This window comes from Mytilinidion resinicola (genome assembly GCF_010093595.1).
Source record: "Mytilinidion resinicola strain CBS 304.34 unplaced genomic scaffold BDZ99scaffold_16, whole genome shotgun sequence".
Lineage (NCBI taxonomy): Eukaryota > Fungi > Ascomycota > Dothideomycetes > Mytilinidiales > Mytilinidiaceae > Mytilinidion > Mytilinidion resinicola.
Window position 1 is genome coordinate 389,346 of NW_022985452.1, and position 26,310 is coordinate 415,655.

At 51.3% G+C, this 26,310-nt stretch overlaps 12 protein-coding genes across 12 annotated transcripts; 5 read left to right on the top strand and 7 right to left on the bottom strand.

The window, feature by feature from the left end:
• Positions 1–453: 453 nt before the first annotated feature.
• Positions 454–1,008, bottom strand: BDZ99DRAFT_538489 (uncharacterized protein; the record flags this gene model as incomplete). The annotated part of the gene is made up of 3 exons (XM_033726639.1): positions 779–1,008; positions 678–747; positions 454–611 (listed from the first exon to the last, which is right to left on the bottom strand). The coding sequence occupies exons 1-3, from the start codon at positions 902–904 to the stop codon at positions 454–456; spliced, it is 354 nt and encodes a 117-aa protein (XP_033573251.1). The 5' UTR covers positions 905–1,008.
• A 570-nt stretch (positions 1,009–1,578) lies between these two features.
• Positions 1,579–2,747, top strand: BDZ99DRAFT_538491 (uncharacterized protein; the record flags this gene model as incomplete). Its single annotated transcript, XM_033726640.1, has 1 exon — positions 1,579–2,747. Exon 1 carries the CDS (start codon positions 2,061–2,063, stop codon positions 2,745–2,747), a length of 687 nt encoding a protein of 228 aa, XP_033573252.1. The 5' UTR covers positions 1,579–2,060.
• BDZ99DRAFT_465927 (uncharacterized protein) lies at positions 1,598–2,049 on the top strand. The gene has a single exon (XM_033720658.1). The coding sequence runs from the start codon at positions 1,617–1,619 to the stop codon at positions 1,911–1,913; it is 297 nt and encodes a 98-aa protein (XP_033573253.1). The 5' UTR covers positions 1,598–1,616; the 3' UTR covers positions 1,914–2,049.
• Positions 2,748–3,132: 385 nt separating the features above from the next.
• Positions 3,133–4,893, bottom strand: BDZ99DRAFT_523749 (uncharacterized protein; the record flags this gene model as incomplete). The annotated part of the gene is made up of 4 exons (XM_033725826.1): positions 3,133–3,456; positions 3,824–4,218; positions 4,451–4,536; positions 4,691–4,893. 4 exons carry the CDS (start codon positions 4,891–4,893, stop codon positions 3,133–3,135), a joined length of 1,008 nt encoding a protein of 335 aa, XP_033573254.1.
• A 662-nt stretch (positions 4,894–5,555) lies between these two features.
• Positions 5,556–6,574, bottom strand: BDZ99DRAFT_394273 (uncharacterized protein; the record flags this gene model as incomplete). Its single annotated transcript, XM_033715883.1, has 3 exons — positions 5,556–5,748; positions 5,866–6,165; positions 6,216–6,574. Coding segments are annotated over 3 exons (852 nt in total), but the record flags the coding sequence as incomplete, so codon positions are not given.
• Positions 6,575–9,013: 2,439 nt separating this feature from the next.
• On the bottom strand, positions 9,014–13,398 carry BDZ99DRAFT_538505 (uncharacterized protein; the record flags this gene model as incomplete). The annotated part of the gene is made up of 5 exons (XM_033726641.1): positions 9,014–9,937; positions 10,055–10,323; positions 10,376–12,708; positions 12,762–12,933; positions 13,076–13,398. 5 exons carry the CDS (start codon positions 13,396–13,398, stop codon positions 9,183–9,185), a joined length of 3,852 nt encoding a protein of 1,283 aa, XP_033573256.1. The 3' UTR covers positions 9,014–9,182.
• A 1,163-nt stretch (positions 13,399–14,561) lies between these two features.
• Positions 14,562–15,347, bottom strand: BDZ99DRAFT_93359 (uncharacterized protein). Its single transcript, XM_033729042.1, has one exon. The coding sequence runs from the start codon at positions 15,287–15,289 to the stop codon at positions 14,627–14,629; it is 663 nt and encodes a 220-aa protein (XP_033573257.1). The 5' UTR covers positions 15,290–15,347; the 3' UTR covers positions 14,562–14,626.
• Positions 15,348–15,933: 586 nt separating this feature from the next.
• On the bottom strand, positions 15,934–17,002 carry BDZ99DRAFT_394407 (septum-promoting GTP-binding protein 1; the record flags this gene model as incomplete). Its single annotated transcript, XM_033715890.1, has 3 exons — positions 15,934–16,032; positions 16,085–16,159; positions 16,208–17,002. 3 exons carry the CDS (start codon positions 17,000–17,002, stop codon positions 15,934–15,936), a joined length of 969 nt encoding a protein of 322 aa, XP_033573258.1.
• Positions 17,003–17,556: 554 nt separating this feature from the next.
• Positions 17,557–19,306, top strand: BDZ99DRAFT_449052 (glutamate-rich WD repeat-containing protein 1). The gene is made up of 3 exons (XM_033718096.1): positions 17,557–17,799; positions 17,861–19,124; positions 19,180–19,306. Exons 1-3 carry the CDS (start codon positions 17,601–17,603, stop codon positions 19,202–19,204), a joined length of 1,488 nt encoding a protein of 495 aa, XP_033573259.1. The 5' UTR covers positions 17,557–17,600; the 3' UTR covers positions 19,205–19,306.
• A 215-nt stretch (positions 19,307–19,521) lies between these two features.
• On the bottom strand, positions 19,522–22,186 carry BDZ99DRAFT_573867 (uncharacterized protein; the record flags this gene model as incomplete). Its single annotated transcript, XM_033728323.1, has 2 exons — positions 19,522–19,538; positions 19,585–22,186. 2 exons carry the CDS (start codon positions 22,184–22,186, stop codon positions 19,522–19,524), a joined length of 2,619 nt encoding a protein of 872 aa, XP_033573260.1.
• A 1,389-nt stretch (positions 22,187–23,575) lies between these two features.
• Positions 23,576–24,823, top strand: BDZ99DRAFT_501187 (uncharacterized protein; the record flags this gene model as incomplete). The annotated part of the gene is made up of 3 exons (XM_033723791.1): positions 23,576–23,604; positions 23,971–23,993; positions 24,083–24,823. 3 exons carry the CDS (start codon positions 23,576–23,578, stop codon positions 24,724–24,726), a joined length of 696 nt encoding a protein of 231 aa, XP_033573261.1. The 3' UTR covers positions 24,727–24,823.
• An 841-nt stretch (positions 24,824–25,664) lies between these two features.
• BDZ99DRAFT_479565 (uncharacterized protein) lies at positions 25,665–26,180 on the top strand (the record flags this gene model as incomplete). The annotated part of the gene is made up of 1 exon (XM_033722247.1): positions 25,665–26,180. The coding sequence occupies one exon, from the start codon at positions 25,665–25,667 to the stop codon at positions 26,178–26,180; it is 516 nt and encodes a 171-aa protein (XP_033573262.1).
• Positions 26,181–26,310: the final 130 nt, after the last annotated feature.

Below are 26,310 nucleotides of genomic sequence, written 5' to 3' on the forward strand. Positions count from 1 at the left end.
TCGCGGTGTCGCGTAAAGGGCGCGCTAAGATGGAAGGGGTAATGTGGGGTTTGTAAGTTGACGACTGGCTTTGAGTCACGTGTTACTCCTTTATGACCTTGTGGTGGTATGGTGAAGATTCTAGATCGTTGGCTTTATGGAATGATTTTGCTAGTGAGATTCACCGCCAGCATATGTTCCCCGAGGTTGGTAAAGTTCGTTGTCGTCTGGCAAGACACCTGATGGGGAGTATAGTCCAGTCTACATTGATGCGTAAGTTGAGATGCAGACATATAGGCACCATAATAACTTCAGGCCCTTCTCTATCTATGCTTGCCTTCTCCCTTCTAAGGGTTTCATGCCTTTTCTTTTCTTTCTATCTCTTGCTATGAATTAGAAGGCACTTTCGATCTCGAAACTACTTAATTCACGGTATAAATCAATGACCCAGCGCGTTGGTTCGTGTCTGCCCGACTAGCAGAACTCTTCAGCATCGCCCGCCTTACCGCAACAATCCCAAGTGAAGGCACCGGCATACCTCTGTCGCATCTTCTCGGTATTGCGGATCCTTCCTCTGAGTTCAGGATGTTGCGACCAGAACTCCTCGTTGCCTTCGTCCAATCTGAGCTCGCCTATACCAAGTGCATTAGCAGCTTCAACGATCAAAGCGAGGTAAAGCTGTAAAAGATCAAACACACCATCATGACAATCGCAGGCACCGTCGTATTTCCCCACGGCATCGTACACCTCGCCGCAGGATTTGCATATCTAGTTTCGGATTATCGCGAGCTCAACCCACTTCCGCTTCGTCCCATGCATTTCTAATAGCGAGACTCCACATCGGATTCAGAATCACATTCTTCTTCGTCCTGTTCGCGGTCGTTGTCGGTCTCCTCGGCCTCTTTCTCCGGGGCGAGCAGCTCATTGGCTACTGTTTGCAGAACATCGTCGGAGTCGCGGCAGAGTTGGATGAGTAGACAGCAGATGTAACTATCATTTATTTCAATGGTGTGTTTGGGTAGTTGAGCGTAGCCTCTCTGCTTGACATGATTGTTGTGAATGATAACTGTGTTAAGTGAATGGTGTATTTATTGGGAGACGCGCTTTAGAGTACTCTCGACGCGCCTGAGAACGGAACGCGTTAAGATGAAAATAGTGATGTAGTAGATCATTCGAAGGGGACTTGTTTCCACTGCCACAGCAAGAACAACTAGGAAGTTGGATCACTTCTATGCATATGCCACCGATTGAGGGTTTCGGTGTTCCATTCATGTTGCCCGAACAGGTCTGACACCACGATATGGTTCATATTCAACCTCTAGAAGTCTAGTGTTCTTCGGAAATGAAGAGGCAATCCACGAATTTGTGATTGAGAAAACCACTTTGAGTTTTGACGATGCTGATAGTTATCCGGGCCCCCTCAGACGGTGTTGGACTTACATCACGATCCATGGTTCTCCCATCTGCGCACCCGTTCAACCAAGGTTCACCTAACCTGGGGCACTGGAATCAAGAAAATCTAATCACTGGTACCAACACCTAACGCACTCAGATCCTTGAAATATAAATTCCCACAACCTGAAAGATACATTTTGCTTGCACTTCCTCCTCATCTCGACTCATTCATGACTTTCAACATGACAACCCAAAACAAACTCAAGAGCACGCTCGACCACTTTCGAGATTCATTGGCAGACGTATTGCCCATATTTCTATTCCGCATCACGGCGCCGAAGGCATATCGGAAACAACAGGCTGCAGCCATCCATAATGCCACCGAGGCCCGGGCCCATCAACTACCCACCGAGATTCTGCTCTTGATAGGCGATCATCTTGCTCCAGCTTCCACCATTCTAGTCCGACAAACGTGTCAGAGGATGCGATATACGATTTCGCTGAGTTCGGGCTTCTTTCCGCTCAACAAATTCGACTAGGAAAACTCGTTCATCGAAAAAGATCATTACTCTGGGCGATTTATTTGGTGCAGCGCATGTAGCACCCGACACTTACCAACCCTTTTCTCTGCCCAGCAGAAGGCTTTAAGTCGTCTTGTGCATCGTTGCATCGGGACCGAGCAAAGAATGAGGCTTTGCGCGCATCACAGCTTCACGTACGACGAAATCAAAGCAATTGCCGGCGGTTGGGGCGCTTTCCACTGCGACCATGAAAGCCATTGCGGCGAACGATGGCCCTTAAGTTTTCGACCAAGGCTTACAAATTTCTTTGGCGACACGCTGGTTAGTTGCTGGTTCTCGATCTTGTGCGTAGTGAAAGGTATTCCAATCTCCATGCCAGCACTGGAGGCGGCGCTGGCCGCCTCTGAGGAACCCCTATGCCCACACTTGCGGCGGAATAGTCCTGGAATCCTACGACTCGCCCAGGAAGTGGCCCGGGACAGAGAAAAGCTGAGGTTGACATGGCACCGGATAGAAGAAGCTCTTTGTTCGCACGGAAGCTCATTGATCGCGTCCGAGGAGTGCAAGGCATGGCACCGTCGGAGAGATGAGAAGGATTTTGACGTTGAACAGGGCGCATGGATTTCGGATTCCTGGTCCACGAACTGCCGCGATTTAACACTTCTGCGAGTAAATTATGGGGAAGTATTCGCCTATGAACGCGGCTGCGGCTGTCGCATCTATGTGTACATGCGCCGTCTGCCGGGAGAGAGCAGGGAGGAAATGATTTTAGGGACAAGAAGGAGCTGGCTAGAAAGAAGGACTTGGCTTGATGCGTCCCGACTAGATGCGTCCCCGACCGACAAGAAATGACTTTCGTCAATCAGCTACGAATGGCCTTCGGAGGCTGAGGGCCAATCTGTTAGACCGGTTCTCGTACCTGCTACTTTAAGCCGCGTCTCGTCGAAGCCGTATCAGCTGCGGATCTGATACTATTTTGACGCCGTCTGAGGTGGCCCGAAGAGCTATCAGGCGTGTTATAATTGTCGTTTTCCGATTCACAATAGTTTGCCAGGGGGCCTCAAGTGGTGCTACACAAGTGTACACAGCCATAGAGTGGGTGTGTTTCTAAAGGGTCGGAAGCTTCGGACCAAATCGATGGACGAAGGAACTTGCCCTAGGTCTGTGAGTGAAGATGGGAGTATTGTACCACTAGTTTAGATCCAAACAGAATACATCATGAGTAATAGCCTTCAGCCTATGAGATCTCGCCGAAAAGATCCCAATTGTATGGCCATTCGTTGACCAAAAGCGTCAAGTTCGTTTGACCAAGTGCAGTCTGAACAGTTTCACGAATGGGAAAGTTCATCTCGACCTCAAACACCGGAGCTTCGATGCCTTTGAGTGGTCCTAGAATTGACACTAGGGCCTCGAAGGCTACTGCGGCAGGATCTCTCGGCGGTGCTGAGTCTCGGACAATGATGTCAACGTGCAGCGAGTGCAGGCCACGTAAGTCTTGCAAGGCCTTACAGCCACTGGACCATCTATTGAAACCATCTGGAGGGAAATCGATTGGCCGCCCCTGGTCACGTGAGTAATATCTCTTTGGCGTGAAGGTCGGTACGACTGAGTGCATTGCGAGTATTCCCGTTGAGCCTTTCAAACTGGAAAAGTTTGCAGTGTATAAAATGTCTATCGCTTAGTAATGCGACAATGGAGAACGAGCGCAGGCCTCAAGCCTTGATTTCGAGGGATACAAGAGCTTAGAGCACATATACATACATCAGACGACAACTCAAGAGACAAGTAATGAGGTTGTCATTCGAGGGATGCGTGACCCGCGAAACCCTAAGTCCCCTTAGGTTGTGAACTTCCAACCACGTTCTGAAACACTTGTGTTGCCAAGTTGGGCACGGACATTCCATGTCCTCGCAACGGCGACGACTTACTCGATATGATCCGTCCTCATAGGGGAGAATATGCATGAGTCGAGTAGGGTCGCCTAGGACGATCTCATATATGATGATTCGCAGCTCCGCAGAGAGTTTGCCAAAAGAGGCGACTAGGTTTGTGCATGTCTTGGAAAGAGAGGGATGGGCGATTTCGAAATCTTGCGCTTCCGCGACGGTACTTCCCAAGAGGTCCACGGGTTCCGTGGGACTTCGCGTCGGACTTTCCTGAACGAGAAGCACATGACGATTGTTGATAAGGGTACAGGGGAAGTAGCACGAACGGTGCTTAGAAGCTGTAAAGGAAGATGCGGATAGACTTGATGAGTTGAGGAAGAAGAGGTTGGGGGAGCAGAACTCTCTCAAATTTAGATTGAGGCACAGCTGCAGAGGGGCTGGGGCGGTTAGTTGCGTTGTCGATCCCTGTCTCAGTACCGCTGGGTGCCAACTGTAGGTACGACCTTGCAGGAGCCACATAGTTGTTCTCGTATACTGGGTGTACATGGTCCACTGTGGCTCTCAGTGAGGTCTCAGATTCGACCCGACTTCAGCGCCGCAATACGGTCACGTGGTGGGAGACCACCGGCCAAATACAAATCGTGAAGAAACAGCTTCTAATCCGAATACATCGACTGGGAATAACTGGGTCGTATCCATTGAAGCTCAAGTATAGCGACCACACAGTGCACAGGTTCGGAAACCCGTTCATCGATCTAAAAGTCAGTGAGCCCTAACTATCAGCCATCATAGAACTACTACAAGCCTCAACCCACAGACCCAATTCGCTTGCTGAAAGACTGGTGCTACAACCTAGAATACACCATCATGACTTTCAACCAATTTTGCCTCAGACATCCCCTAAATCACCGCCCCCGGCTTCTCTGGCGGCTCTGCATCGCATCCAGTATCGCCTTCTCCCGCTCCAGCAGCTTATGTGTATGCTCGATCTTCTGCTTGTGGTACTCCGACGGCACAGCTATATGCGCATGGCCATTGGGCGTCTTCTTCGCCTCGGTTCCCATGCCCTTCGCTTCCGCCACAACGTCGTCCTTGATCAGAACAGTAGACATTACGTATTGGAACAGATCTCACTCGCGGTCGCCTGTCTCACGTCCTACGTGGCAAAATAGCGCCAAGCCTGTGTACGGTCTTTCAAATCATAGTGGTAGAACTAGTAATGATAATGGAAGCCTATGATTCAATCCTGCTCCGACCGGAAAAGAGAATCTGAGCCATTGTGGAAATCGTCGAAAAGATGGTTTATGTCAACCTCAAGCTGTGCGTTCATGATATCCGAGTCTGGTCTTGCATTGCCATGCCTCGCAAGAGCCCAGGGATCTTGACCATACTCTTTACTCTCATTGAAGAAAAGCTCAAAATCTTCAGTTGGCGGGGAGCTGGGTTTGATGTTCTGAATCTTTTGGGAAAAAGTGCTGGCATCTTTTTGAGAGCCCTGCGTCATCGAAGAACTAGGCATCACCGAGTCATAGCCAGAGTCTGAAAGATCGTTAGACGAGCCTCCTGCGGCCGATTTAAGTTGCAAAGAGCCCACTGGCCGGATGTCCTGGAGGCTCGGTGCGGTAACGAGGTCATTCGTTGGCGGGGGAGGGACGAATAGCTGGGACAATTCCGCCTCCACGAGATCAATCTTCCCTTGCGAATCTGGGTGCCGCTCCCCGTTAACATTTGCTCTTCCCTCTATGATGTCTGTGTTTCCAGCGAACAGTCCTGGTAGAGCGATGCGGGATTGTTGATACATCGAGAAAAGTTGAGCTTGAGAGTTTCGAACAATCTCCACTAATTGACTCTTTAATCTATCCTCCAGTGGTTGTGTCTCCTGTTCGACAATGACTTCCAAGCCAGTTTGCACGAGTCGTGGAAGTTCTCTCCGGGAAAACACTTCGAACATGGCAAATTCGTTCGAACTTGGTGATCTGAGCTTCCCGTCATCGAAAGGCGTTCTTGGGTCACAATCTGACGAAAATATTAGCTGGGAATCTGCAATATCACGGGAAGAGCAGAAAGAAGGTCTTAGCGGCAACAAATATGAGGAACCTAGGTCTGACTTACATGGGCTTGGCATGTCCGCCTCAGGATCAAATGGGAAGAGAATCCGGTATATTGCTTTCCATTTTTCTTCTTCCGTCACAATAGTTGGCGACCGCTTCTTGCTTTTTAACCTCATCTCTTGGTCTCTGTTGAACCCATCCAATGGACGTTGTTCTTGAACCTCACAGCTTTCGGGCGCCCTAGAGTGGTTGTAAAGTTCCGCGTCACTTTTGAAAGTGTTGCAGCATCGCGGACATGCAATGGGCAGAGCGTGGTTGCGATAAAGATGTTCCCTATCAAAGTTAGTAGGTGGCGTCTGGTATGTGAAAAAGGAAGCACAAACTTGACACGTGATACATGCCGAAAGCCCGGATATACACAGGATGTGTTTGTTGAATGTCGGCCCGGATTCCTTTTGTAATAAGGGCATGCAAATCGAAGTCCAAGATGCGATGACAGGTCGGAGTTTGTTTCTGAACCAAGTCTTCGACGTTTAGACGAGTCATCATCCTCTTCGTCGCCATTTTGGTCATTTGACTCACGATCACTAAAAGAACGCTTTTTCGAGTTGTCTCCGCTCTGAGAGTTTGTATTTGTACTCTCTTGCGTGTGGTGTGTTGTCTCTTGGCTTTCAAAAGATCCAGTGCCGGCGTGGAACCGTACTCCTCCAGTGGACTCAAAAATGGTATAAAACTCCGACATAACTCGTTCCACAAGCTCCCTCTTTGCGGAGCTGAGGACAGGACTGATGGAGGCCAGGGGTGATTCAGCGATCGGAGAATCTGAGAAAGGAGATCTAGTGGATTCGGTTTCGTCGTCGAAGCTATACTCCGTCTCACCAGGAGTATCACCAAGTAGGCTATCTGAGACAGTCGAAACCACGGGTGACTCTTTGAGTATAGACCTATCTTCTGGCTGGGAAGGAGTGACGGGAAGAATATCACCGGTGTGAAGTTGGAGCTCCGACGCTAGGTCTTGGGCACCAAAAGAGTTGCTTGGCAGCGGTTTCTCGCTGGACTGGCGGATAGAGTTTGCTCTAGGAACGTCCGTGGAATTGTCAGCCTCATGGAACGCCAGTCTCTTATCTAAAAGGCTTGGCCGTCGGTCTCTACTCTTGTTCTTGGGTTTCGTTTGGTTCAGGTCCGAGGTGACGAGCTTCGATACCCCCCCAGCAGCAGATAGACTGTCAGGATTAGATTCGCTCATGCGGCGTGAGCCAAAGGCAGATAGTCCTGACGTGTCCCCACCGAAATCTTCCGGAGGAGACTGGTCCGGATGCGTCGCCACGTCGGCGTCATCCTGTGGAGGTACACCCGAGTTCTTTTTGAGTGATTGAATAACTGCTTCGTAGACACATTTGCCAGTATGTAAAGAAAGCTCCCTTGCTGCTAACTTTTGAAAGCAGATCGAACATGCTGCTTCAGAGTCTTGTCCGGGCCGCGGCTGAGAGTGAGCGTTGGTTATATGTCGTTTGAAGAGATCCACCCGGCTGAACTTCTCATGGCAGAATCCGCACGTAAGACCTTGTTTGAAGTGTGTCGACACATGACGGTCGCGCTCGCTTTTCCTAAAGAAGCCTTTTACATGGAATTCCTATGAAGGTTAGACAGGTGGTATTGCTATCGATAATGGGATTGAATGTAACTTACGCATGAGGCAACTGGGCACTTTTGAGACCGGACAGGCAGTTCCAAGAGTTTTCTGGGTTGTGACATCGGGCAAGACGGAAAAGCCGGTGGCTCTCTCGGGCCGGGTGGCACGATGTGCGACTCGTAACCAGAATCGAAGGCTTTGTCGTCATCACTACGAAGGAAGCCTTTGAAATCGAGATCAAAAAAAGGATCCGTAATTTCTAAAGCCGAATTCTGTGTGAGATATTGGACGTCAAAAGTGTTTGGATCGACCTCGTCCATTAGAGAAGGACTCGAATCGCAAGACGAAGGACCTGACGATGCTTCCGACGATCCACTGTCCCCTCGCGGCGTCATAGACAGCTCTGGAACTCCCTCATCCTCGGAATTCACACTCTTATCTCCATATGGATTTGTGAATGATGCTGCATATAAATAGGGTTCCCATACAAGTGGGACCTGGCCCGTAGTTGATTGATGCTGTTGCGAACCTCCGGCTAGGTCATTGTACCTAGGAAAGGACATCTCTGAAACGTTGGTTGGATCTATTAGATTCTGCAATGCTCGCAAAGGATGAATTGCGGGTACTCTATGATGTGGGTCGTGGTTAAACACGATGGCAACCTACTAGCCTTGCCACCAATCAGCACGAGCGGATTTCGTCGGGTGTTCGATGGCAGGCGCCGAATGCTTCAGCAATTCCAGCACTATGTGGAAACTTGTAATCAGATAGATCGAAGACAGTTGTGGTAGAGGGTAGAAGGAATGTTGGAGATGTCTGCCTGAAGGCGAGAAGAGAGGCTAGCTCGGTTCGCATCCGCGCACAACGAACGCCGCGCACAGCCTCACTCTGCATTGGGCCACGTGATTGGACCGTCGTTTCAGCCAATCACTCATCAACTCGCAGGTGCGCATGAAGATATCGCGAACAAATCCTGGGCTGCGTAGAGAACAAAAATTCGAGGGTATACAAGTCAAATCTCGTGCCTGCGTAATTTGGGGCGTTGAATTACTCCAAAATGCGTGATTCATACGGATATAAGAGGAATGATGGACGTAAGGCCATATCCAAAACTTGTTCAAAAGGAAGAGACGATTCGAACGCTCAGTTTCCGTATTCTAAAGCCCGCCGGTGACTCTATTCGATTGCTCCTGCCTTCTCTAATACCAAAATCACCAACCGCCTACAATGCCGTCTCCGGAATCCCAATCAACGACGACCTTGGAGCCAAATGGCCTACCGTACGAATTTCAGTTCTTCGGAGACGGTTATATGCTGACGAGCTCCAGGAACTGCGGAAGAGCGAGTACATCACCTACATTGCTCAGCTTCCTACATAGCGACCCGGAAGTAAACGAACGGCTCGCACTCGGCATACCGGCGACGCCTCCAGACACTCGGCAGCGTGAAATGGAAGAGTACTTGAAGGGGTTGAATCTTTTGAAATAGTCGTTATGTAGTTTCTCGCATCCGAAACAATTGTTCATGCTGAAAGAGCGGATATTGTGTTCCGGTGCGGGAATCAGTTGCACTAGTTGAAATAGTCGTTAATCGTGATGGGGGTTTTAGTTTCTAGTATTCATCATCGGAAGATCTTTGGTGTTGTCGTGTTGGGATGGCGTCCGGACGGGAAAGACCGAGAAGGGCATGTAAGATTATCGTGCCTCAGGATTCAACCTCATGTTTCTTGATAATCATGTAGATATTGATCAAGGTCGAGTTCAACATTGGCCATGCCCGTGTACGACGCCGTTTCTCCGAGATCCCCAGAAGTTATTTGCAATGGATCAAAGGTGCCCTGATAATAGTCGGTTTGGCGTATAGGGACACGAAACTCGCCGGACGAATGAAGAACAGGGCCCGGATTGCCCTGGTATATCATAACATCACCAGATGTATTGGCGGAGTCTTGTTCAGCGGACAAAGAATCTGGGTCTACCGAGCCATAGCCCGACTCAATCCCCGAGTATGACTGGCCGTTGGAGGAGCCTCCTAGATTTGATCCAAATCCGATGTAGTCGTTTTGATGTAGATCAAGAAGATTCCACTCACGCAGGTCGTCGGCTGGCGGGGGAGGAGGGAATAGCTTGAATCTTTCCTCCTGAATCTCGTCTGTGTGCCAGGTGAACGGCTCTCTTGGTCGGCCATTATGACCATCCGCAATTGGCTCCGTGAATTTGATGGTCTCAGCATCAGGTAGCGGCGTATTGAGGCGCGACTTCCGAAAATCCTCGAACAGTCGATCCTGGCATTTTCGAAATAGATCGACTAAGGCACTCGCATACTTTGCTGCGTCTTGCTCGATCAGAATCTCAACTTCAGTCTGTACGAGCCGTGGAAATTCATTCCGGGAAAACTCTTCGAACAAAGCCATTTCGTTCGATGCAAGAGAGTCGATCCTGCCATCCTCCGATGACGTTCTTCGATTACAGTCTGCGAAGACGTTAGCTTTGGGTATGTGGTGCAGACCTCAAGAACACTCTCTGAGTGACGCCAACGGTGCGAGTCGCAATGTCTTAGAGCTACAAGGCATCTAGGGTTGTTACTTACAAGGGCTTGGAATGTCTTCCTCGCGGTCATCGGGAAAGAGGAGTCGATACACGGCTGCCCATTTCTCTTCTTCTGTTAAAGGCTTCCGCGGTCTTTTTTTGCTTCTCAACTGGCGTTCCTGCTCATACGTAAAACCCTTCACAGGCTTGTGTCCGGCTTTACAAGCTTCCGGAGCTCCTAGATGTCCGTGTAGCTCAACTTGAGTCTCAAAGACAAGCCAACATCGTGGGCATGAGTTTTGTAGAGCGTGGCAGTTATATAGATGTTGCCTAGATGGTTAACTTTCCGAGACTTGAGTTGGCTAGATAATGAGCTACCTACTTGAGGCGTGACACATTTTTGAACCCTGGATACTCGCAGGATCTACTTGTGCAGTGCTCGGTAGGATTTCTTTTGAAGTAAGGACAAGCGAAGCGGAGACTTGGGTAAGGTGGCCTGCTAGTATGCACAGTTGAACCCAGTTCTCGACGCTTTTCAGAGTCGTCTTCATCGTCATCGTCTGGGGGTGCTGAGTTCCGGCCACGTACACTGCGCTTAGTAAAATTATTCCCTCCATTAGAGCGAGGACGGTCTGGTGTGGATCCTGGCTTATTCGTTGTGGATTCTTCTCCGGCGTGCATACGAATGCCATGGCGTGTTTCAAACATAGCGTAAAATTCAGTCATAACCCGTCCAACTAATGCCTTCTTCGCAGACAATAGCACCGACTGGACAATGGGTATAGATGACGCAGAACCCGTGATTCCAGGAGAAGACGCAAAGGAGGATGAATCACTGTCCGAGCTGTACTCATCAGTCCCATCGGGGCTATCGCTGGACGAGGCTAAGAAGGAACCGCTTCCAGTGGATGGGCGCGTTGTAGGAGGATCAGATGCGGTGATTATGATTTTGCTGGTGTTGCTAGGAACTGGGGCATAACACTCGGGTTTTAGGCAATCAATCACATACTCCTTGGATGTTTCTCTGGGGGCTGTTTCCTGTAGTGTAGTTGACTTCGCGGCGATAGCTTTGTTGCTTGATTGGCTCTTCGAAGCATCATAGCTGCGATGGCGTTGATGCATGACTGGAGTATACTCCGAGGCAACTCTGGTGGGTAGCCCTCCACGTGTGGTGGGATTGGGTTCGTCACACTGTTGATAAGAGGTTGCTGGCGGAGCATTTGTGTTGGCTCTCAAGCTTAGCTCGTTGCCCACCTCGTCCACTTTAGAGCATCTCCGCGCCTCGCATCTCTCATAAAAGCGTTTATGTCGCTGTGCCCTTGATATCCGTTGTTCAAATGTTAACTTTGACAGGTCTGGAGGTTCGCCACCAATACTGGCATTTGAAAAGAATGGCTCAAGACTCTCTGCAAGCCTTTGTCGCGCCTCCGCTCTCTCATAAGAGCGTTTATGCCGCTGCGTCCTTGATATCCGTTCTTTAAATGTCAACTTTGACTGGCCTGAAGGCTCGCCACCAATACTGAGATTTGAAAATGGCTCAAGACTCTCCGCAAGCCTTTGTCGTGCCTCCGCTCCTTTTTGAAAGCGTTCGAACCGTGCGGCTCTGATCATATGTTCTTTATAGGTCACCTTTGGCTGGTCGGAGAATTGGTCACCAGTGCCACTAACGAGAGAACTAAGCTTCTGGCTGGACTGGTCGGAGGTGGACTGTACCGCGCTAGAGACTCCTTGCTCCTTGGAAGGTCTTGATACTAATTGCTCGTTTAACTTGGTCATCTGCTCAGCTTCCGATGGAGTTGTGGCTGAAGTAATTGCTATCCTCGTGTCCTTGTGGGTAGCTTCGGAAGTGTCACTAGCGGCTTCGTGGACACTAGCGCTGGGGATAAAATGTATGTTTGCCTTGCAGCTTAGCTCCTCAGACGCGCACTCATCAAGCCCATTGATTGACTTAGAGTGGTTTTCTCCATTGCTTTTGTCCGCGTCTTGGCCCTTGGCATAAGCTTGCGTGTCGCATGCCAGTTCAGTTGGCGTGCTCGGTATGGTGCTCAGATTAGATCGAATTGATATAGAAGGGTCCTCTAACCATGAAAATGGATTCAAGGGTGGGTCGCAACGAGGAAAGGTAAATATAGGGTTCAACTGGCACAGTAGGCATCTCTTCTTGGTAATTTTGGTGTTATCTGTCCACTTGTCGCGGCGTTTACTGGAGGGTGGCGAGGCGAAAAGTTCATTGCTTGAGCTCTTGTCAGAGACAGGACATTCTGAATATGTCGAAAGTATTTTACTATCATAGGGGAGGATGGTGTGATCTCCAGATCTCGACGAGCGGCGATAATGTGTAATTTCTGGAGCTGGTAGCTCGTCTCCCCTTTCTAGGCTCTTTATTAGTTGTTCAGATATGCGTTCAAGCGCAGGTATCTTAACAAGGCTTCTGAAGGCCGTATGATGCAGCTTTTCACAAACGGGGGTGTGCTGCGAGAGCACCGACGTAACAACATGCCCTTTGCATATCGGACAGGGAGCTTCGGGAGATTCCAGCCCAGTAGTCTTGATAAGTTCCCAGTCTAGGTCTTCCTTGAGCAGTGTATTGTCTTTGAGCATTGTATTCGTCTCGGACGTTCGATCGCAGAATCCACATTGCGCCATTGCTTCAGATTGTAACTCGGCATTCTGGTCAGAAAAGCTTGGTCGGTCGTGCCCCAGGGTGCGGTCTTCCTATAAGTTGACAATATTAGATAGCGAGGATAATGTGGAAAGGTTACACATACGTAACGCAAGACGTGGCGCTGAGAATGAGATGATGGGTCTGGCGATGACCTTGCGGTATTTGGCTCTTCAGAAGCGTTCATGTCCGTCCCTCTTCCTACTATCCCTAATAGATCATTCGCTAATATAGTTAATCGGGCTATATCCGAAACAATGGATGGTAAATCCAATTGACTTACATGGATAGTTATAATCAAAGTCCGTGTCAGGGAAAAGGAGAGGCTTAAGAAATGGGGAAGAGTCGTGGAATCCAAGTCCCATTGACCCGACCGACGCATCGATGTGAAAAGATTTCAGATTGAGGGGATTGTCACACCCCTTCAATGGTCGAGTCGTTGGCATGCCACAAGCTTCGGATTCGAGGTCGGAGACATCCTCGTAGATTGTGGGGTAAGGATCAGCTATAGAGGGACAAGAATTATTCGACGAGAAAGCTGATGATGTATCCGAATGCAGGGTTTGACTTCCTATCAATTCTGGAATTGATTCGGTGCCATCGTTGTCAATTTCAACATTTAGATTACCGGAGACTGGTTTACTGAGTTGGCGATGGGGTCTTAAACCCGTTACGAAGAATGGAGATTGAGCAGCATGAGCCTGGAGGAAATGCTGTAGGCGAGAAGATCCTTGGTGAGTCATCTTGAGATATGTTGCGGACCGATGTCAATACGCGGGGGTGAGACTGGGTGAAGCCCAGTTGTACGATAGACCGTGTACAATTCAGTCCGTAAGAACTCCACCGCCTGCCCGTTTGTCGTTGGGACGAAACGACGTGGTAAACGCTGAAGAAAATTCTCACACTTGCATTGGCTAATACCAGAGAGTAAAGGGTGGCTCAAGGCTTGAATGATGTGAACAACAATCGAGACAAGTGGGGAGAGGAGGCTGAGAAAGCAGGCAATGTAGATTCTGAGGAGACGCCGAGAACATACGCGAGGACCTCCATGGCAGCTCGCTTCACGTCGTGCACACCGAACCCATGCTTTGCGCAGTGTGCACGAGCCAGCAGGAGATTACAATGGCATGATCGACACTTGTGGCTGATTTTGTGGCTGATTTCCCAGGGTTGGGACACAACGTGCAATTCGACGACTGCACTAGAACACAAAGCTCACTTACGCAGACTTTGTATTGCAATTCTGGGATAGCTTGAGGGAACATGGTGGTGAGTTCCAATATATATGATAATACATTTTAGCAGTCCAAGGTCAGGATCCCTACTAAGTCAGTACTTTGCTTTTGTCAGAGTTCGTTTTACGCTACCGGGCAAAATCCGAACCTCCGCGGAATAAAGCCAAAGCGCTTTTAGCCTGCCATGCCGGCGGCCCCAGAGTCACTCAGCCTCTTTGAGACAGAACAGTTGAGGTAGATAAGTGCCCCAAGTGTCACCTACATATTTTGCCTGACGGTGCGAGCAGCTCAGAAAAACCCTCTTCCAATAGTGAAGGGATCGATGGGCCCTCCTTCGCGTTATTGCAGTTCCAGCACAGCTGTCTGGAACTCAATGAACGTCTAGCATTCGGTGTATTTCCACCGTGCCCGAAGATACGACAACAGGAGATGGAAAAGTGGTTGAAGGAATTGGGTCTCAAAGAACCCTCGTTTTGCGATGGCTGCTGTTGTCGGTTATATGGCGGTAAACCTTTTTGGTCATTTTTGTTTAGTTTCATTGAAACGGAAGTACAGCTAAAGAAATGAGCGGGTATCTAAAGTCCTTGGGATATGCCAGTACCATGCGCCTCCTACCAGAAGTCATGTAAGCAAGTAGACCACGAATTTTGACAGGCAGATAGAGGATCCACTTACCTCAATTCCCCTTTTTTACATTCCAAACTCTATCCCGAAAAATTCATGTGTACACAGTTCCTCAAAAAGGTTTCGCAACTTTCCTCCCCTCCACCACCCCCGTAACCGGATCCCTCACCTCCTTCCAACTAACCGGATACATCGCCCTCTTCGCCGCACCCCCCGCCCCCTCTCCCGCCTCCACATGCGCCCACGCCATCACAACCCCATACTCATTCTTCGCCGTGCTGATATAGTAATTACTCTGATCCCCCAAACTTAAAACCACCCCACGCACCACATCCCCCACCCTAAACATCTCCCGTATCACGACCCTATCTTTCTCCGTCGCCCGCACATCCTCCCGCCGAATCATACCGGAAAATGGCTCTCGGCAGACCAGCTCTCCAACTACGAGGATCTCAGCGGAGGCGAAGCGCGCGCCAAGACGGGTGATGCGGCAGAGGACGACGCTGTCGACTTCTGGTAACACAGAGGCGCCCCCGCGGAGGAAGGAGGAGGGGTTAGGCGGGGGATTGCGGGTTATGGAGAGGGTTGGTAGCGGTTTGGAGGATTTGGCGGAGGTCGTGGAAGTGGGCGCAGCATGAGTAGAGACGACTGGGCCAGAAATGGAGGCATGGATGACGGATTCGTAGATGTGAGTGCCTGGCCCGGGTGTGTATTTCGAGGTTGGGCCGAGGGGTTGGCCTGGGAGGGCGAAGTCGAGGAGGGGTGGAGCGGACATTGTTGTTGATGGAGGGGTTGAATGTGGAGGAATTTTTGTGAGGTTAACGTCGATCGGGTCGGGTAAACTTGCCTCCTGAGCATCAACCTCAATTGAAGAACATTAAATGTCACCCAGTTCTTCTACCACTGGGGGGCGGAAGTAGATTCTTATATTAGCCGGAAGCTCAACGCTTCAAAAAGCCTACGTAGGTGCTGGACTAGTTCAGACAGCGTCGCCGGTCACCACATCGACTCATCACAAACAGCGGCAAAATAATGCAGTTATTCAAGAGGAACTCAAGCGTTTGAAGCCATTTGAATCTCTTCCACCACTAGAGACTTCCCGGTCCCCTCATAATACAGGAAGACAAGTGCTTTCTAGCACTTGAATAAGCTAGACTCATTACTAGGATACAAACCGCACCCAGTCCATGAATCCAAATCATCTCAACTCCGTTTTTCCTGTACAGAAACCCTCCAGAAATAATGGAGTCCATCATTGCAACGCTCCAGTCGCCCAAGTCATGCAGATTTCATTCAAGCTCGCGTTCCCACGTACCAGCATCCTTTTCGGTCGCGGAAACTTGCGAGTCCTCGTTCAGTCGTCACACCATCATACGGATTCCTTTCGATACATCAGCTTGGCTCACAGACTTCTCGCTTCTAGACAGACTGGTAGAGCAGGAGTGGTTCTCCTATGTGCTCTATCTCTGGAATGGTGCATCGGAGATCGAACGCCTTTGATAGCACAATCTTGAAAATCTGGATTCAGGTCAGTAACGAAGAGAGATTCATAAAAGGTTCCGTGACTCACCTTCTGAACGTTGATGCTGTGACTCGTGCTGCTGAAGATTAGACTGGCCTTCATTGCCTTAGCAAAGCGTTTCGCCTAGACAAGATCAGCTAAATACTAGTAAGTCCGAGCCGCTTCACATACCTGATTGGAAATCTCCTCCTGCTCTTCCCGTGGGAAATTCACGAAATGGTCGTACTTTGTACCCACTAGAAAAGGGATAGCGGTCTTGTTGAAACCCCTACCCTGCCTATACCACTCCTTGATAGAATTGAGCGTGCTCTTCCTAGTCAAATCGAACATGAACAAGATGGCAACCGCATCGTTGCAAACCAGGGGCAGCATGTTGACGAACTCGCGCTGTCCGCCTAGATCCCAGATAGAAAAGGTGATCTCGGTGTTCCGAATCGAGATGGTTTTCTCCATGAAGTTCACTCCCAGCGTCTGGATATAATCCTCGTCCCAGCTGCCCTCGACGTATTTGACCATCAAACTTGTCTTACCAATCTGCGCGTCCCCAACCATGCCCACCTTGATGACGACGCTGGTATTCTTGGTCGCAGCTTCGGATTGTGGTTGCGACGAGGTCCGCTGGTTCTGCTCTTGATATGTCACGGAGCGGCTTCCGCCCTCTGAGATTGGGTATCTGGGCTGCGCCAGCCCTGAGCCTGGACGCGAGATCGATTGTCCCATCGGCTGGCCGTTGTTGTAGCCGTATCGCGGCGGGGTGTCTGCATCGGATTGTGGGTAAAAGGCCGGTTTGTGCGACTGAGAATCCTCAGAGTGCGAGCCGTGAAGAGCAGGACGGGAGAAGCCGGTGTCTGAGTACGAGGTTTGCGGGCGGTAGTCGCTCTGCTGGCTGGTGCTGAAGCCATTATTGTGCACCTGAGGCAGTTCCTGCACAGTTGACGCGGTGATTGTGGTGTCGTCGCCGCCCATGGTCTGGTCGGCTTGGATTCCCATGAAGGTGTGTTTCTGGCCGACGGTTGGCTCCTGGCCCTCCATCGCCGTGTCGCCTTGTGGTTCTGCTACCATTGGGTCGCCGATAGGGTCACCGACTGGTTCGCCGATTGGGTCGCCGTAGGTCTCCATAGTGAATAGATGTATCGGGTGGAGTATTCGAGGGTTAAGGGTATTCTAGAGGCAATGCGCTAGATAGACGGCCGTGGGTCGGGGGTGAGTAGTGTAGCCGCTGAGCTCGGTGACGGTGACAGAGTTACGAGTTACAGACGCGTCAAGACCTGCAGGTCGTGCTGAGAGAGCCGCGGAGCATAGTCCTGCGCGCGACGGGGGAGAGCTCGCGTGTAGGGGAGAGCAATGCGCGAATGATGAGTTATATCGCGGTGTTGATATTTGGATGCTTTGGGCAGCGAGAGACTCGAGCCAAGGATCGAGGGGCGGAACAGCTGTGCGGAATCGGCACGTGACACTTCGTCACCGCAAAAAGTTTCCCTGGTCGAATATAATTCCCCCACCACACATCTACACATCCATCCCACCCAACCTCACCCTAGAAAGAGCAGGAAATCTAGGCAAGATGAGCAAGCGACGTGCAGAGCCCGCAGAGACTGAGGTCGAGCCCCTAAAATCCGGCAACCGGCCCGTCAAGTTCGAGCAGGACGAAATCGGCGAATTTGAGGACGAGTACGAAGATGAGTATGAGAGCGAGGACGAGATATTCGAGGCTGGAGTAGACGGCCGGCCAGATGAAGAGAGGGAGGCGGAAGAACGCGAGGGTTAGTGAGACTTCCTGCCCGAGTATCTAGAATTTGCAGTAGCTAAAGCCGCACACTCTAGATGCTATGGAAGTCGATCAAGAAACCTTTATGCCCGGCCGCAACAAGCTATCAGCTGGCGAAACACTCGCGCCCGACTTCACCGCCTACCAAATGCTACATGCCCTCGAATCTCCCTGGCCCTGCCTCTCATGCGACATTGTGGGTGACCAGCTGGGCTCGGACCGCAAATCATACCCAGCGACCGTCTATGCTGTCGCCGGAACACAAGCCGCTAGAGGTCGTGAAAAGGAAAACCAGCTCATGGTGCTGAAACTGAGCAGCCTAAGTCGAATGCAGCGTGAGCAGGAGGACGATTCGGATGACGATTCAGACGACGACTCCTCGGACCCAATCCTTGAGACAAAATCAATCCCACTCAACACCTGCACCAACCGTATTCGCTCGCACCAATCCCCCCAATCAACCTCTGCCGCCCCTCCTACAACCCTCACAGCTTCAATGACGGAGTCCGGCCAAGTGCTGATTCACGATATCACACCACACCTCTCCGCCTTCGACACCCCCGGCGCAACCATCACTCCTGCGCAAAATAAGCCTATCCACACAATCACCGTACATAAAGGAATAGAAGGGTATGCTGTAGATTGGTCGCCCAAGATACCAGAAGGCAAGCTCGTCACCGGCGACTGCAACGGCAGAATATTTGTAACAACTCGAACACAAGGGGGCGGCTTCGTCACCGACGCGAAGCCGTTTACTGGCCACGACAACAATAGCGCGGTAGAAGAGCTGCAGTGGTCGCCCTCTGAGAACCACGTCTTCGCGTCCGCCGGCGACGACGGCACCGTCAGGATATGGGATGCGCGGTCAAAAAGCCGCAAGCCGGCCGTCAGCATGAAGGTCTCTGATGTAGACGTCAATGTGCTCTCATGGTCGCATCAAACGAGTCACCTCCTAGCTTCAGGGGCAGATGACGGGCAATGGGCGGTGTGGGACCTGCGGTCGTGGAAACCGAGCACCAAGTCCTCCGACCTCACACGTCCAACTCCGGTGGCTTCTTTCAATTTCCACAAAGAGCAGATCACGAGCGTCGAGTGGCACCCGACCGAAGACAGTATCGTGCTTGTATGTGCAGGCGACAATACGGTTACGCTGTGGGATCTGGCGGTTGAACTAGACGACGAGGAGAGCAGGGATACGGCTGGCGTGCAGGATGTCCCGCCACAGCTATTGTTCGTGCATTACATGGAGCAGGTAAAAGAGGCGCATTGGCATCCGCAAATACCAGGAACAGTGATGGCGACGGGAGGCAGTGGATTTGGGTAAGTTTAAATATCTGATCTACGTATGATTTCGCTTTTACTAACTGGCTTCTAGGGTGTTCAAAACTATCAGTGTGTAGATACCCGACCGGAAAAAAAGTAAATGGAGACCATTTAAAGTTGTTCCCACCTCTTTTCTATCTCGTTGGAACATGGAGGCATTACTCGCTCGCTATATGATTAGCCACGTCAGAGCTGGTCATACCCTCTATCCGTCTACGTCCCCTACATTCCGTACTGCTGACTCTAATCTTACTCTTACCCGACTTACCAAACTCACCTCCTTTCCTAATCTCACAGAAACCCGGTAATAGTATACCTAGTCGTCCCACTCGACGTCCTACTACCCACATTAGCCCCCCGCAACGAACCCCATTCCGTTTCCGACCGCAGCCGCTCACCCTGGAGACCTATCTATTATCGTCAGCAGCCCTACTAATGCCCCCTGCGAGTCACCTACCTTTCAGCGGAACCGCACCCCCTTCATTAGACACCCTACTCTGCGCCGTAGCGCTCCCTGCTTTACCACCATCACCCGACGTTTCAGCATTCCCCGTTTTCGCAGCTCCACCTTGCGATGCCACGCTCCCCGCGACAGATCTAGCTCCTGCAGCGCTCGCCGGCCCTCCGACCTGAGCCCTCGTGTCCACTACAGCGGAGACTCGCGACCGCGCGCTGGCATTGCTTGCATTAGACGTTCCTACGGCACTGCCGTGCGGCCGGGATGCGACGTTGGATATGCTCTCTGAGGGCGTTACGCTGTTTGCGTTGGAAGCGGCCCTTTGAGCATCATCGGCTGCGGGATTGGGTGCAGGTGGGCTAGTTGGCTCTGCGGGTGCGGCGGGCGAGCGTGCAGTGGCTGAGGCTTGGCTTCGTGGTGGAGAGGGGTTTGCAGCTCCAGCGGCATTGCTTCGAGGCGGGGAGGGATTCGCAGCTCCAGCTACATTACTTCGAGGCGGGGAGGGATTCGCACCTGCGGCATTGCTCCTAGGCGGAGAGGGGTTTGCAGCTGCATTTCTTCCAGGCGGAGAAGCATTCGCAGGTGTGTTGCTTCTCGGTGGCGACGGAGCAGGAGCTGCGTTACTCCTAGGCGGCGAGGGATTTGGAGCTGCATTACTTATCGCAGGCGAGGCGGTCGGAGCTGCGTTATTGCCACCAGTTCCAGAGACATTGCTTCTCGGCGGCGAGGCATTCCCAGGTGCGTTGCTTCTAGGTGGTGTAGCATTTGCCGGTGCATTGCTTCTCGGTGGTGAGGCATTCGCCGCTCCACCTGCATTACTCCTAGGCGGCGACGGATTCGCAGCTACGGTGCTCCTCGGTGGTGAGGGGTTTGCAGCTGCATTGCTCTTCGGTGGCGAGGTATTTGCAGACGCATTGCTTCTAGCCGGAGATGCATTCAGCGCTGCATTGCTTCGAGGTCGGGAGGGATTTGCAGGTGCATTGCTTCCAGGAGGTGATGCTTTTGCAGCCGCGTTATCAACCGCAGGCCCGGCAGCAAGACTCTTAGGTGGCGGCGGAGCCTGACCTGCGTCCCCGTTTGTGGGACCCGGAGCCGGAGTCTCCTCAGGACGGACATAGGTAAGCCCAAGAGCAACCTCGTCCACAACCTCGCCAGCTCCAGCAGTATCCCCTCCCGCCTTCATAGGCGGGGGGACGTCCTCCACCACCAGCTGTCTACTCTCCGCCATCGTCCCCCCCTTCCCCCTTTTCCCCTTCCTCCCCTCCATCCCCCCAAAAAACAACCACGGCGCCCCCCTCCCCTTCGGCCTCCCCTTCTGCGCTCTCCACCCATCCACCGTCCCCGGCCTCCCCCTCCCCCCCGCCAAAAACCACAACCCCCCCGGGATCCTCACATCCCCCCTCCCCCCACCGCCGCGCATCGTTGGTATCTTCCCCGTCGGCCACTGAAACCCCTCCGCCGCGCCACCACCGCGCATCTCCGGCCTCAGCCCCCCCACCCGCGTCGTCGACGCAGACGACGTGGTAGTGCTCGAATCGCTCTCCTGGACCATGTTCCCGCGCGAGTCGAAGGTCGCGGTTAGGAGGTTCACGGGTTCTGCGAAGGCGACGTGGGGACGGTGGTGGCCGCCGAGTACGTTGCGGATTACGGGGCTTGTGGGACGCGGAGGGGGTGGGGGGATGGCGTGGTAGGGCGTGTAGTAGACCGTGTCGCTCCAGCCGGGGGTTGGGTTTGCGGTTGCTGGGCGCTGTGGGCGCGGGCGGGGGGCTTCGTGGTAGTAGGGGACGTCGCGGTGGTGGATGTAGGGGTGTTGAGAGGCGTGGGGGAGGCCGTGGATGTGGTGGAGGGGTGGTCTGGGGGTTGCGTTGGGAGAGGAGGGAGGGGAGGGGGTGGGTTTGCCGCGGGAGCGAGGGCGGTTTGTTAGGGTGCGGGTGGTGGGATTGTAACGAAGGGTTCTAGGAGGGTTGGGAGAGTGGTGGCCGTTGGGAAACGCGGAAGTGTAAATGTCAGGCGGCGTGGATCCCTCTTTGACGGGGGTGAGACGTGGGATCGGCGGGTTGGAGCTGCGTGCGTACTCCTCTAAGACGCGGAGGTCGAGATCAGATGGCATTGAATTGGGGCCGGAGGCATGATCGTGGTGGACCTCCGAGGAGCCTTTGCTGGACGGGCGACTATGCGTTAGCTTTTCGAGGGTTGGGCATAGTCCCGAGAAGCGGGAGGGTGATTGGTTGGGCTTGTACTCAGGAAAGTAATAATATCCATCACTTCGCACCACCGCCGTTGAAGAGAGTACAGGCAGTGTTGTGCTGCCCGGGTGATATGTGAGAAGGGGCCTGGCCTCGGTCGGGGATGTGGGTTGCAGATTTGAGTGTCTTCTGAGCTCAGGGGCTGATCTTGGCCGACGGGCAGTTTTCATGAAGGCTGGTATAGATGGCAGAAAGCCGCTCATACGCTGCAGGAAGGTCGGTCGTGGCTTTGGCGTGGGAAATTCGGTAGGGCCACCATCTCGTGGGCTGCGTGGTGATTTGGGCGACTTGGAGTCAGTCGTTGACTTGGAGCCCACAGTCGATGTGGAGAGGCGCTTGCTGAAAATGGAAGACATTTTCGACCTGCGAAAATATCTGTTATGAAGTCTGTATAGGTGGTTTATAGGAAGATCTAGAATTTAGGCTAGGATAGGCTGCTTCAAATAGGAGAATGGGAATAAGTTAATAGTGAAATATATGGTGCGGGCTACGAAGACTCTAATAGCGACTGTAATTAGGAAGGTGAAGGAGTTGGTTGACAGCGTGCTGGCCAACGATGGAAGGCTGGCGGACTGTTAGATTGAGTAACTAACAGAAGGTTACCATTAATTCGGGACACGTTGATGTCGCAAACGGCCACCTTTCCTGCCGCCATAGAGATGTTTGAAGACTATACGTGTAATATGAGATCTAGTAAAAGTGAAGTTGCTTGTTGCAGCGTCCAACAAAATCATGCGACAGAGTTCACACCTAGCACAGCAGTCAGATAATAACGCATCTCTCCATTCCTTTAAATGCGCAAGGACTTCGGACATGCGGCGCCGTCTTGATTCAGGATACCATCTTCACCCTCGTGCCGCCATTGTGCTTTTTCATTCGTGTAGTGTAGATTAGACGAGTCTTTTCCACAATTCCAATCATGACTACAGAAGGTACGAACATCAAAATTCGGCGCCTATTGTTCGTAGATATGATACGGTAACATAGCATGGCGCCGGGTTTGTAGGATCGTCGAACCACCAGGAGAGTTTGGGATGACGGCTTGGATAAAACAAAATTTGACGTTCCCCACAGTTTCTACAATATCGTTTGTGTGCCCTTGGACAACTTGATACCATCCAGGGGTTGAACGTCGAGTCATGCCGGAGTCGAAAGTTGACTTGCCTTTATTTCGCGTCTCTGGTTAAACGTCCTACCCACCGGGATTTGTTGGAAGCGGAAAAACAGCAATGGGCTGTCCTGAGAAGCCTAAAAACCTGCGTGTATTGCCTTAGATGCAGTCTCTCAGGAAGTTGGAGGTGATCTATAATTTCTAGATGGAGTTCGGTGGAAAGCTCCATGAAGGGGGAGCGGGAAATTTTAAATTGCTTGCCATTTTAGCGAGCTCGAATTTAATGATGATGATCGTTCTTCTCTAACCCTACAACGTATATCAGTGGTATCCAGGCAATTAGTGTGAAGGAACAGAACGCGGTATCGTACCTTGGTGATGCATAAGTATTCTGGTTCAGAAAGTAGAAGCAAGAAAGAAAAGCTTTTTATACGTGTGAAGAGGCCGCTTTTTGATAATTATTCCATGGTTGGCTCGCCCTCGTGCTGACAGCGAACTGCTCCAAGGTTTGCATTTAATGGCTACTTAACATGTATGTCGATTGGTTCGAGCTGCGCCTTTTTGTTGCATCGCTCTGATAAACTTCGATACATGTTCAGAAATATGAACAAAGCGTGAAGTTATTGCTTTCACCATGCCTGTGACGCTGGGCGACTCAAACGGGTAAGTTTATATGGATGAGATGGACTTTAAGAGATGTTGATGGGTAGTGATGTTGATGAAGGGTGAGGCAAGGGGCGGAGTTCCGAGAAAGTGAGAACTATGCCGCTAAATCCTCCGGACCACATTATTCTGCACAAGACGCTAGATCCAGAGCAGCCTGGCAGCTAAGCTAAGAATACTTACAAAGGTACGTTCAACGACTTCAAAACTTCACTGCGTACGTTCATCTTATACGTGCCTCAATCTGATCCAGGGAGCTTGGCCAAGTGTAAATCCATAAAGATTTGTCGTCGGAGCAACATTGACAGCACTATTCTAATCGAGTCCCTTTGTCGAAATTTCGGGTTGAACGCTCTTCTCGAATAGGAAGAAGGTGGGCGACCTGAATGGTAAGCGTTTTCGTCTTGGTGCCTAGAAAATGGCGAGCAAGTAAGGGTGGGCCGTCAGGGGTCCGACTGCTAGTGACATCAGCCGGCAGGCATGTGTCCCTCACCTGATACCTTGAATCGGATAAGTATCAGTCTCTTTTCCAATAGGCACGCGAGTCTAACTTTCCTGATTTTTACACCTGAGACTTCGAACATGTCTCCTCCCATCAATCTACCCCATTCAAACACAACCCGCCTCGCCGCCGCCGAGGACTCTCCCTTCTCGGAATTCCTGCAGTCTAGCCTTATTACCGCCTTAGACGTCTCCGCTGCAATCATCGCCTTCCTATCCACCTGCGTCCTTATCGCCTACGTTACCGGCAAATGCTTCTATGCTCTCGAGAGGAGGGTCTTCAAATCAAATGTCGAGCTGAAGGCAGAAGACGAGCCGAGGACAGAAGACGAGCCGAGGACAGAAGACGAGCCGAGGACAGAAGACGAGCCGAAGACAGAAGACGAGCAGAACGCAGAAAAGGCAGCGCCCGGAATGGCAGCAGCAACCCTGGCCATCTTTATACACTTTATAAGTACACTAAGCTACGCGGATGACTACAGCGGTGGTCCAGCTATATCTTGGACTAAAAGCTCGCTCCGGAGCGGCATTGTTATTTGTCTTACGGAAGGGATTCTTACTGCAACGGTTTTGGCGATCGCGAAGGGGCGTGGATGGGCTCGCACCCATGGGATTTTATGACGGCATTGCGCAGGACTTTAGGCAGCTGAGAGCAGGTTCAGGAAAGACAACGAAGTTTGAACAGGCTCACCAGTAAGGGCCGGAATTTGTATGCTAGAGCAAAATTAGCCACATTAGATGTACATACACCTCTAGCCTTCGAGCCTTCATCGCCATTGGCTTACGCTACCAACAACCGTATGTACCACCGTGATTTCCGAGCAGATTCAGTCACGTGACTAGATTTAATGAATTTTATCACCAAGATTACGTCACGTGACTGAATCTACTCAGAAATCACGGTGGTACAAGGGTATGTCCTTCCGTTGAAGCTGGCTTCTTCACTCCTCAAACAATACAACACTTGACCATCCACAAAGCCGCTGCTGAACCGCTCTCACTCACTTTCATTGAGCCTTCACGCCTGCGACACACTACGTTTTGCTACATGCCTTGGATCAGAATGGATGTCCTCGGATTTCTCCAGTCTACTTTCCTCACCGCGCTCTCCGTCTCCATCAACTTGATTGTATTCCTCTTCACCATCGTACTTGTCACATATGTCGCCTTCCAATGCACGCAGAATATTGCCAAGAAAACCTGGCCAGCAGACGGTGGACAAGAACTTTTCCCAGTTACAGCTACAGTTTTCGCCTTTTTTGCGCAATTTCTAGGCACGATAATCAGTTTTTCAGAAGGCATAGCTGATTCCTGGATCGGAACCGCACTTTATTGCAGCCTCGTTATAACGATGACTGAAGGGATTCTCTTTGCCACAGCCTCCGCGATGGTGGAGGGGTTTGCTTGGGCTCGCAGGGCTAGGCAGTGACGGCACCGTGCAGAAAGCAAGGTTGCCGACCCGGTGACAGTTGGGGGCCGTATTACAGGCCTCGTATTTGATCCTCCGCTTCCCCACCACCATCCACCAAACATCAATTTCATCTCTTGGGAACTCCAATATGCCTCCTCCTCTTCCCAACGAGACTCCTTCCAACGAGCTGCCATCCGGTAACCTCATTGACATCACCATCGCACAAGTCATTTTGAGTCTCAGCCTGGTCCTCCAAATCAGCTGGGTCGTCCTTACGGTGGTGATCCCATACGGCATTTCCTTCATCATCGCCTACTTGATACCTGTGTCTCTCGGTCTTCTGGCATTAAAATGCTTCGGCCAAATATTGAAAAAAGATCTCGAGACCTTCATCCCAACTGTCACACTGGTTACGCTATTCGTCCACATCATGCTCGTCATCCAAGGTTCCCAGGCGGCAAAAGACCTTACTTTTTGGACCACATGGTTCCAGCCTCTCTTCGTGAGTGTGCTTGCGCTGTCGATTTTGGTGTTTGGGGTCTTTGGATTCGCTCTTGGGTGTTACCTAGCGCTGGAGGCGTATCGCGGTGTTGCGAGACGGCGGGCTAGTTATGCATCCAGAGCAACACCGTCTGCTAGTGTTGAAAAAGATGACCGGGTGTAATGAGACGTCAGGGCAGGACAAATCCGGAAAGACCCCACACTGAAAAAAGAAGATGACCGTAGGAGACTATGTTTTGTACCTCAGCCTAGCCCTTTGGAAACACTTCTTCCTCGTGCCACTATTCAGTGAA